At 41.4% G+C, this 11,852-nt stretch overlaps 1 protein-coding gene and 1 long non-coding RNA gene across 2 annotated transcripts in view; both read right to left on the reverse strand.

Annotated features, from left to right (window-relative positions):
• Positions 1-113, reverse strand: part of LOC119421512 — a 15,844-nt gene extending 15,731 nt beyond the window's left edge. The window contains exon 1 of the long non-coding RNA XR_005187372.1: positions 26-113. This is a non-coding gene — a long non-coding RNA (uncharacterized LOC119421512). The remainder of the gene's footprint in view (positions 1-25) is intronic.
• A 5,910-nt stretch (positions 114-6,023) lies between these two features.
• LOC119421078 (GTPase IMAP family member 7) lies at positions 6,024-9,979 on the reverse strand. The gene is made up of 2 exons (XM_037688480.1): positions 9,931-9,979; positions 6,024-6,973 (listed from the first exon to the last, which is right to left on the reverse strand). The coding sequence occupies exons 1-2, from the start codon at positions 9,977-9,979 to the stop codon at positions 6,024-6,026; spliced, it is 999 nt and encodes a 332-aa protein (XP_037544408.1).
• Positions 9,980-11,852: the final 1,873 nt, after the last annotated feature.

Below are 11,852 nucleotides of genomic sequence, written 5' to 3' on the forward strand. Positions count from 1 at the left end.
GTTTGGTTGTACTTTGTTCTCTCACCTTTAGCCAGTCTGGCCCGGACGAGTGTTCCCTTCATGTGCCCACAGGTCACAGGCAGCTGGACCTTATAGGTGGACCAGGTCCAGATTTCACCTCTATCTCTCTTCTTCAAAGAGAAGTCTGGAAAAACAGAAATATTTGCTTATTTTTTAATACAGGTACAGAACTTATCAATAATTCAACACATTTAACTTGAAACTGTGGCTTTAATAAGTGTGCTTCTTATTCATACTAACAACAAAATGCAAGGATTCACAGAGCAACTTGTAGTTAAGTGGGCTGAAGATGGGTGGTACACTTAAGACTCGTTGCAATAAATAAACACATACAGGTGCTGCTCATAAAATTAGAATATCATGAAAAAGTTGATATACTTCAGTAATTCCATTCAAAAAGTGAAACTTGTATATTATATTCATTCATTATACACAGACTGGTATATTTCAAATGTTTATTACGCTCTTAAGCCCCCCTGGTAAGGTCTATTCGGGGGTTCTGGAGAGGAGGGTGATATAAGAATGATTATTTTGATGCTTTTATGTCAATTTATACTTATTTTATACTCATTTTATATGCAGTTTAACTGCAAATCAGGCCTTGTGCTGCAGAGGGTGATGCGCTTCAAAGGAATGTAGATAAGTCTCCGGGAGGTTCTTACCAAAAGACTTGGCCCGTCTGGCGGTTACAACGACCCGGAGTTTTCTGTAAACATGTCTTTCATCCATCAGGCTCATACGCAAAGGCCTTGGGTTTGAAAGACATGTTTTTAAGAGCCATCGCTCTGCTGCACAACTGCCTTGATAACGGGTAAACATGTTTTGCTCTGCCTGCACGTCACCCAGCCAGAGGGGGAGTATAAAAGTGTAACATTCAGAATAAGAGTTGAAGTCTGCTGTGGATCCTGATCCGATGCCCAGCCTGAATTGATGTTACCTTTTTACTTGGACTGAAACGACTTCCCGGTCCGGTGTCACGGTGAGGGGTTTTATATCAATATCTGATTTGTACATGTACTTGTACTTTTTGCTTCGCTGAATCTGTGGCAGTTTAATAAATGACACTTATTATCCTAGCAGAAAACAGCCTGTGAGTTTTTATTCATTGCTTCGACCTTTCCCCGAACCTGTATTTTGTTTAAGATAATTTCATAGAACAGAGGGTCCATCGGATAGTCGAACCTCGGATTCAGGAGGAGCGGTGCGGTTTTCGTCTTGGTCGTAGAACACTGGACCAGCTCTACACTCTCAGCAGGGTCCTGGAGGGTGCGTGGGAGTTTGCCCAACCAATCTACATGTGCTTTGTGGACTTGGAGAAGGTGTTCAACCGTGTCCCTCGGGGAACCCTGTGGGGAACCCTGTGGGGATACTCTGGAAGTATGGGGTACCAGGCCCTTTGATACGGGCTGTTAGATCCCTGTATGACCGGTGGGTGTCAGAGCTTGATCCGCATTGCTGGCAGTAAGTCGGGCTCGTTCCCGGTGAGAGTTGAACTCCACCAATGTTGCCCTTTGTCACAAATTCTGTTCATGGGCCGCACAGAAAAAAAAACAAAAAACAAACAAAAAAGTTTAATTTTGAAAAATCACCGGATTCTCTCCACCACATCACACCACAATATACACAAGTGGTAAATTTCAGTTTCTGTTAGCCGCATGCGCAGATTGATTCTACATTGCCCGTTCCAGTGGTCTTGAGCAGACAGGATAGGAGGAGGCGCGCGGTCGCGTCTGCGCATTTGAAGGATTACACTGCATATTTTTCAACCCGCCTGACAAGGAGTGACTGTAAAACTTTTAACTAAATAAAACTATAATAAAAAAAAGCTTCCTAACATCACATCAGAGCTGGTTTTGTCTTGAACTTTTTTGAATTCACATCAGAGCTGTTCCTTCGCATTTCTGCTTCTGCACTTAAAAAAAACCTCTGCCCCTAAAAGTTCAAAGTCATGGGCAATTTTATTAAAAAACACAATAATTAAAATTTTGCATTATGCATAAGTTCCTGGGCACTTTTGTGTACAATCTGATGTGTGAATCACTGCGGAGCAGGGAAGAGGATGACAAGGCACAGCTGACCGTGGTGTGGGATCTACTAATTAAATGAGAAATGATCCTGCACTTAATACACTTATAAATCACACATAAAGTGATTACAAGTACATTTGAAATACAGGTGCTGGTCATAAAATTTGAATATTGTGGAAAAAGTTGATTTATTTCAGTAATTCCATTCAAAAAGTGAAACTTGTATATTCATTTGTTACGTACAGACGGATATATTTCAAATGTTTGTTTCTTTTAACGTTGACTTTTATAACTGACAATTAGGGTGCATTCACACTAGCCCTGTTTAGTCCGCTTTAATCGAACTCTAGCTCGTTTTCCTAGAAAGTCCGGCTCGTTTAGGGAGGTGTGAAAACGCAATCGAACTCTGTCACGGAACAAAAAGGCGAACTCTGGCCCAGGCTAAAACCTAGGTCTCGGTCCAGTAGAAGCGAACTCCAGCGCGGTTCGAGTACAGTGTGAATGTAAACAGACTGAGCCCCGCTCCGCAGGACAAACAAACACACATTTCACTGACGTTATATGGAGCCGTCAGCTGCCTTGTGTGGAAAAACAATATTCTCCATGGTCTTCTGTCTCATCTTCTGCTCATGCTAAGTCCATTTTTGAAAAATGACAAAATATAACTCCTAAAACTGCTAAAACTTGATGCCACTTCGTTTTTATTTTTATTTACAGAAGAAGAAGAAGACGTGTCTTCAGAGGTTTTTGTGTCGTTTCTTTCAGTAGTTCTTGGTGCAGCGCCCCCACAGGCGAGCGGGGGAGCAGGTTGGTTCAACAGGTTGACTCGACTGCACACTGCAGTGTGAATGCAAACTCACCAGCTCAAATGAAAACAAAAGGTCATGAATATTGGTCCCGAACCGAACCGAGTCTACCGAACTATCTGGTGTGAAAACGACCTTAAGCAACTGACAAATCAGCGACCTCAATTTGTCCTGAAGTGAACGCCCCTCACCTGCAGAGCTGCAGTGGTTTTGCATTACGAACGATTTGCAGTCATTTCAATAACGAGTTTACATCTTTTGCTTCATGTTAATCTACTGTAATAAACCTTTGTAAAATACAACAAAATGCAGAAAATGGCACCTACTTTATCCAAGATTCAATAAAGGTTGGGGACCACTGGCCTACAGAACTAGACTGAGAGACCATTTAAACGACTTTGCAGATGTTTTGAGTTAACTGGCTGATTAGAGAGTGGCACCAGGCGTCTTCAATATTGAACCTTATCACAATATTCAAATTTTCTGAGATACTGAATTTGGGGTTTTCATTAGTTGTCAGATATAATCATCAACATTAAAAGAAAAACATCTGAAATATATCAGTCTGTGTGTGATGAATGAACATAATATACGAGTTTCACTTTTTGAATGGAATTACTGAAATAAATCAACTTTGTCATGATATTCTAATTGTATGACCAGCACCAGTGAATCCAGATTTTAGCTAAATCCATCCATAAAAGATGGGTGATCATGTGTTTGTGCGAGTGTGTCCGTCTGTTAGCAAAATATGTCTAACTACTGGATAGATTAAGATGAAAGTCTGAGAAAAATATGAACTTATTGAACTTTTGGAGTTAACCTGATTCAAGGTGGCAACATTTGAAAATGCAGAAAAGGCTTTAACCCTGTCAGCTGTGGTAGTAGCTGAGAGTCGTCCCCATCACTCACAAGGAGCGCTGACAGAAAACATTTTTTTATACTTTGGCATGAAAGTTGCTGGAATTCATGCATTCTTCAATTTCATTTCAGACAAGTTAACCTTCTTTCACTGTCCCTTTGTCATGCTCACACTTACCTGACGTCATCGTGCAGATCCGTCCTCTTAAAACTTGTACTTTAAATGTTGCTATTCTCTTTTTCCTTCACTTTCTCTGCGTCTTCCGTCTAGCCTTGAGAAAATCAAGAACATTTCTGTTAATAACCAAGCTCTGGATTTTCAGAATGATGTTTTCTATCAAACTTTTCGGGTGCAAAAGCTCCATTTTTAATAAGTTCTTCATAATCTGCAGGTCTGTCACACCACAGTTTTGAACTAACGTCGTGTAATGAACACGTGTCGTGTAATCGTGTTTCAGTCTCCGTGGAGCAAATATGAACTTACAGGTTTCCTCAGTCCTTCGTGCAATCATTTTCACTGTGCTCACTGAAAAACATCCGCAGCTAAATTCACAACGAGGCTTCTCGTAACTGCCTGAAACGAGGAAATGAAACAGAAACTCACTTGAATTGTTTCCGCCTCAGTGGTCACGTGACCACGTGTTTCGCTGCAGCGGCCATTTTCAAAATTGTCAAACTCGTTGAAGTCAGAACTATTTAACTAAAAATTGTTTAAATTATTGTAGGTCGATCATTAATTATTGACTGACTTTAGATAATTAGAATAGTTTCTTTCTATAACATCTAGCTGTTTTACATGATTGCTGTATGAACATTAAAATATGTTATATGACGTTATAGTTAAGATACTAAATATAAGTTGTGACACGGATCCAGTTGTGTTTGCTGTTAATTCAATAGTTGTTTTTTCGGCTGTGAGCAGCTGTTTTGGACGCCATCTTAGCTTCTCCACATGTCACAGATGTAAACAATGGGTGATGGGCAGAGCGCCCTCTAGTGGTGGATAGAAGATGGTGCCCACTGGTCTGATTTGTGAAACTCCTTACAGCAGTTTGTTTAAAGAAATCAGTTATTTTAACATGTGATGCATTATATGCCTGTATTTACTGACGACAATGTTAAAACTTACCCTAAGATCAATGAATGCACTGGTTTTTTTTTATTTTTTTTATAGATTTGCCTTTTATAGATGCAGTCCCAGACTCTCAGCAGTTTTTCCTTAGATTTTATCCTTGAACGGTGTTCCTATTGAGTTTGTCAATTCCTACAAGGGTATCTTGGTTGATTCGCAGCTCTCTTTTAAGCTCCAAATCGATAACTTGGTAAGGAAACTCTTTTTAATTTTATTTTTTTCAGAAATGGATCCTGTCTAACTCTGAATGCCAAGAAATACCTTGTAACTGGGATTTTCCTTCCCTCCACTGACTACAGTGACGTTATTTACACAAACACTTCTACAAGCACCTTGCAGATGTTGCTGCCTATGATAACTGGCTGTACCGTACCCAGTACCACCATTGCACCCTGTATTCACTGGTTAACTGGTCATCATATAGACTCTCCCACTGGTACATTTTCATCTTTAAATCACTTCTTGGTCTGCTGCCTTCATACATCTCCTCCTACATGTCTCTGCGTGAGTGCAGCTACAGCGTGCGCTCAGGACATTGTTACCTGCAGTGTTCCCTCAGTGCGGACTGAACTAGGAACTACTCTGCTCCTGTTTCCTGGAATATCTTGCAAAAAGATCTGAAGCTCTCGACCTTGACCTCTCTAAGTGGCTTCAAACATCTGTTAAGTTCCTGACAAAAACCATTGCAGACATGTTCCTGTTTTTAGTACCTTACATCGCCTTACAATCTAGCTGTTGTTTCATTTTTTAACATCATTTTTTAAAAATGTGTTCTTAATTTGCATGCTTTTTACGATTGTCTACTGTTGTCTTTGTTGTCACCACTCTTTGTTAAAATCTCTCTTGTAAATGAGTCCCGGAGGCTCAGTGGGATTAACCTGTCTAAATAAAGGTTGAATGAACTTGTACAAGTACAGTATTTATTATATGTTGCAAATCAAGACACAACTAAATTTACAGCTAACAGATCAGCACAGTGCATGCAGCAATTAAATGAATGGATCAAAGCTGGATGAAAAATTAAAATCAATTCATAAAAAATGTTATTACCATCATAGTGGGTTATCTCTTGATCATAGTGAATGAGTAAAACTATTACAACAGTATTTTCTGATTATGGACCAACACCATTTAATTCATAATTAGAACTGAAGAGTTAATGGGTAACAATCTGGATCACTTTTTCCTTGACAGCCAGGGTATTTTGCTTAGAGGAAACAGAGACGTCTTGGAGAACATGCCAATCCAAATGACTGAGATTACCACCAGGTATTCACTGCAAACCCCTAAACCTAACCCCAACAACAAACCGACAAATACAATAAACAGGAAGACTCTCAAAACTTTTTGGTTTGTGATTTCCTTCTCTGCAACCTTTCTCGAGTTCTCCTCCTCTTTCCTCCACAGCTCTGCAATCTTCTTCTTGAGTTCCTCCCCCTGGTGATGCTTCATCAAGTCTTCCTCCTTGCTCCTGATGGCTTCACCTCTTTCTGTCAGGATGCACTGCTGCCTCTTCCTGATCCCTCTTTCCTGTTTAGGATAAAAACGTGCTTGGTAGTGACTGCCTCCATTCAGGGCCAGCAGGGTCTGGATCTTCTCCATGAAGCGCACCACCTGCGTCTGGTCCTCTGGGTTTTTGTTGTTGAAGACGTGGAAGCCGCCGCTGCACTTGCGGATGAAGCTGTGGAGGTTGTCGTCGCTTTCTGTAATCACTGTGTTCATTGTTTTACCTTCCAGTCGGTCGCCGTGGGTGAACAACACAATGGTGTAGTCCCACACTCTGGGGCCAAACATGGCTTCAATTAGCTTGTGAGTGTTTTCATCTTCCTCTGTCATCCTTCCTAGAGGAACCACGTACACAAAAACATGAGGGCCTGGCTCCTGGAGCTTGACACGCTTGAGAATCTCTTGAACGACTTCTTCTTTGTTTCGGTCTTTCTCAAAAAGCCCGGGTGTGTCGATGACAGCCACAGGCGTATCCTCAACTGACCCAAACTCCTTTTCACAGTACACTGTGACTCTCTTCAGCTTCATGTCAGATTTAAACACTATTTTGTTGAGGATGGTGTTCCCACTTGAGCTCTTGCCTGCTCCACTCTTCCCCAGGAGCATTATCGTCACAGGCTCTGTAAATGCAACAATAAAAACAAACGTGAATACGCTTTATGCCATCATTGCAATCTCTTATTCATGCAACAGCTTACATTTAAATGTAACAAAACGCAATGGCCATGTCTGGAATAAATATTCTTTTAAAAAGTTTTCTTCTTATTTTGGCTGTTCCCTTCCTTATAGGTGTCGCCGCAGCAAATAAACACACAAAAACTTGGCAGGTGTTTTTATGCAGTGCCCTTCCTGATGCAAGCACAGCCCACCGAGCTACCACAGCCCTGTGTGTGGAGCAGAGAGCTGCCATGGTTGAAGCAGGTGGGGGTGCTTCTGTCAGGGGAATTAACGTAAAGGTCATGGATGTTATCACTTACTAATGTTAAATTAATGTAGAACCATGTGTGTGAAGGAGAGTGTTTTTGTCTCAGAGAGGAGCCTAACTGATAAATGATAACTTCTGACACCTTCAAATATGTAAGCTGGAAAGTAAAGGTTGCCTTGACCTCTCTCTGTCTGATAAGCATTATAAATAGATGCTTCTTTATGCTGTCTGTGGGCACACCTTGTGACCGGTGCTTCCATATATCATCTGTGTAAGGCTGTTTTCAATTCTGCACCCCTTGCAAGTAAAACTGGGTTGAAAAGATCTTGTCGTATCCTCCGAGTGGCTTATTTCATTTATGAGCTGATGAAATGATGATTAATTTATCCAACAGCTTCACCTTTCCCACCCACGTTTCAACAACAACTTTGTCAGGGTCAAGGCGTCTTTATTGTCATTCGCACCCCATGTGGTACATGTGGTGGAACGAAATTGTGTACACAGGGTCCCAGTTACATCCTCATGTAAGTTAACCCAGTCAGGGCCCATTAAAATCTATCTGGGCTAACCCATGTGGGGCCACCATGAAAACTGCAGACAAAACCTTTTGGGGCCCATATTTATCCCATATGGAGCCCACCTATGTATGCTGGCTGGAATGTTCTCCTTCTACAGGTGTGCAGTTGAGAGCATCCTGTGCTCCAGCATCAACATGTGGCATGGAGGCTGCACAGCTGCAGAAAGAAAAGCTTTGCAGAGAGTGGTGAAGGCTGCACAGAAGTCTGTTGGAGTCAGTCTCCTCACCATCACAGACATCTACACCTCCAGATGCAGGAAGAGAGCCACCTGCATCATGAAGGACCCCACTCACCCAGCACACACACTTTTTGCCCCATTCCCCTCAGGCAGGAGGTTGAGGAGCATTAAGAGTAGAACCACTAGACTGAGGAACAGCTTCTACCCTGAGGCTGTTAAGACGCATGAATCCCTAACCAGAAAATTCACTGTAATTACACTTTAATTGGAGATTTGACACTTTTTTTTTGTGCTGCTGATTTCTTACCCATAAGCTGCTATATTCATACCCATCTGCTCAAAACAGACTCGTGTTCAGACTGCTGTTTAATACACCATATATTATTTTTGTTTAGCATATTTCTTAGATCCTTGTATACTGTTTATTTTTTAATAGTTTATATTTTTGCTGTTTTTGGGTGTAACTGGGACCTTGAGTACACAATTCTGTGGTGCGAATGACAATAAAGAACCTTGAACCTTCTTGTGACAGGTGAGCGAAGCTCCAGATTCTGTGTCTTTTTGTTATTTTTTATTAGGCGTTTCTGGGGTTCTTGTATTCTGATTACTTGTTTGTCCTTCTCATTTTCTGCTGACCAGTGTTCTACTGGTATTCCTGCCCTTCTGCTCCTGCCCCGCCCACACTCACCTGTTCCAGTTTGCCTCCCGGCCAAATGTTTGTGATTTTGTTCATCAGTCTTTTCTTTATATTCCCTGTTGTAGTCCGTTCCTGAGTTTGGCGTTGTTCACTGTACGTGCCATTGTTAGCTCTGTGCTTGTGTTTAATAACCACAAGCTCTGAAAGTATTTTTGCTGCCGCGTCAGCACGTAAATAACCACTTTATCTTATCTGTCTGCACTTTGGGTTTCAAAAGAACCACAAAAGAGGCTCTGCGACTTGAAAAAGGCAATTATGAACCCTTACAAATATTTCAAAACATTTTGGCAACATCTTAACCCATGGCATTCTCAATTTGTCACTAACAGTCGCAGCTCAGTGAGATATCATCTTTATGTACCTGTTCAGGTGCGTATTGCTGCGGCTGATAAAATACATAATGATGAATATGTAGTACAGTAATATACAAAATGTAGATACTGGTACATATTTTTATATGCTATAATATTTTAAAGTGACCATTGTGTATGACGAATAACACATTAAATACTTTTATTAAACATCACAATCCTCAGCAGAAACTGATACCAAATATTGGCACACAGTGGACAGAAAGCCTTATCACCCAGCATTCTTTGATAAATGCTTCAAATAACTTACTCTAAGTTTACTTAGAGTAAGTTATTCGAATAAACTCTATACATTTTTAACCATAAACAAGATCATGGAAGCGTTAAAAACAGCGAATGGCTTCTTAGAAATGTTTGCTTCACCTAATGTGATCCATTTGTATCATTTGAATACCGTATTGCTTTTTACTTTCTGCTCGTTATTTTATTAAGAGCTATATCAAAAAGGATCATTATAAAAAGATGCAGAATGTGTTAAATTAAAACACTCAGACTGGTTAGTCTGAACAAATATGCGCACCAACACAACGGCGTAAAACAGAGTTAGAGACAGACTCTTCTCTTGCTAATCAGTTTTACAAGTTCCTTAGTTTGTTCATGAACTGTGCTGCTGACCTTTGATCCATTTCTTTCCTGTAAACTAGATAATCCTCAAAAAAAAAAAAAAAAAAAAGCCACAATTTATCACTTAAAAACACAAGGTGGAGTGACAGAAAACGGTTATTATAAGTACCACAAATAAGCCCTGTGAAAAGTTGAAGTAAAATAAATGAGGACGGGGGCAGAACTTCGAGGAAATGCAAACTGAAAGTTCATTTTCATATTTACCGTGATGTCCAATGTCCTGTTCTGCCTGCAGAGAGTTGTCAGAGTTCATGGCAGAAATGGATTAAGTACTGTTGTATCCAAAAACAAAAAAAAACCCAGCCGTCTTCACTTGAAGAGAGTCAAGTGAAACTGAAAATGAACATGAGGTGGGAGTAACTCAAAGTGTGACTCAGATTGACCAATCTCTTAAGGACTGTGTGTTCACTTTCTAGTCTTGTGTATGACATTGCACTTTAAAACCAGCTGAAACTACAGAACCATCAAAGATGCTACTAAGTTTGACAGTATCTATTCATACCACTGATAAAAGCTTTCAAGAGGAATATAAAAAAATGACCCACACCTGCTGGATTTAACAGTTGAGGCTCTCCATCTAGTGGCTTTATGGTTAAAGTACAGCTGGTCCAACAACTTTCTGTGCTTGTAGAACAAACTGAATACTTAAAAAAAAAGAAAATTCTTCTCGTTTTTGAACGTCCGCTACACAATATTTCTGAGGAATTGTTGTATTTTTAACTCAACATCCACTTTCCTGATGGTTTATCTGATCTCTCAATCCGAACATCCATTAAACATCATGAATGTATGAGTACCGTAGCTCCATCCGCTGAAGAGGTTCTGGTGCCAGACCAGGGCTGGTGCTAGATCTAGTCCACAACTTGTTCTGCTTAAAAACCTGTTTGGATCTCCATAACCAGAACTCAGAGCCACGTTGCATTAAATGCCTTTTCCAAAGACAGACAGACACAAGGGGAGCAGCTGTTTTAAGTGCACATGGAGGAGTTCGGGAACAGGTGTCTTGCTCAAGGACACCGCAAAATGTGGACGTTATAGAATCGAATTTGCAACTTTTAGGGCTCAGGATGGCTGCCCTACCACTGTGCCAAAGCCGTCCAGTATATATACCACTGAAATGTAATAATCAAATGTCATTAAACTTGAAATGTACAAAAACCGATATTTACTAAAAATGACACAACTCTCGCTTCTATTGTGTCTCATTTAGCAGAAAACCATGACCTGTGAAAGATTATGTGCTGGATCAGAACATAGGACGTTTTATAAGCATAACCTCAGAATGAGAAGGACAAACCAACAAACGCAGCTTCTGAGTCTTGAAGACTTTCACTTCCGATCAGCCAGTCTCTGCAGAAGAGCAATGACTGTGTCCTGCTTGGACGACAGCAGTTCCAAGGCTGTGGCTATTCGTCCGAGGGATTCTGACATGCGCACCTCCCTCCTCTCACGCCTCTTCTCTCTGATTTCCACCTTGCGGCGAGCCACTCGATCTTGGTAAGCCTGCTCCTCCTGCCGCTTCAAAATCTCCTGGAACAAAGAAAGGCTGATTTGCTCCTGGCTTCCTTTCTGCCTCTGCCCTTCACTTCCTGGGAGGACTGATGGAGCTACTGATGTGGCAACGGAGGGAGTGTGACAGGATGATGTTGTGGAAAACGAAGAGAGTCCAAGGACATTTGGACTGTGACTGAGTGGCGCTGTTGTAAGACAAAAAGGTATAACACCAGATGTGAAAGAGGAAGCTTTACAGCTGTTGTAGCCTGCAGTGTTGAGGTCTGTGCTGCTGGTTGAGACAAAAGAGGGAGATGTAGAGGTTGTTTCTGCCAGACAAGGTGAGGAGATAAAGGATGAAGCTGGTACGATGGTGGCTGGCTGAATACTAGTTGCAACGACATCACCATTGAGGACAATAAGGGGCTTGAGCTCTGGAGCATTCAAAGCACAGATGGTTGATGCACTCTGTGAGATACCAGCTGGAGTGCTACTGATGATTTGATTGGTAGTGGTCCCCAGACCTGCAGAATCCACACCACCAGTCGCGGAAAAGTCACTGTTAGGGCGGATGACAGTGGTTGGCGGTGGAAGCTGCGGTGGAAGCTGCGGTGGAAGCTGCGGTGGAAGCTGCG

Source organism: Nematolebias whitei, chromosome 15, assembly GCF_014905685.2.
Source record: "Nematolebias whitei isolate Nwh7 chromosome 15, NemWhi1, whole genome shotgun sequence".
Lineage (NCBI taxonomy): Eukaryota > Metazoa > Chordata > Actinopteri > Cyprinodontiformes > Rivulidae > Nematolebias > Nematolebias whitei.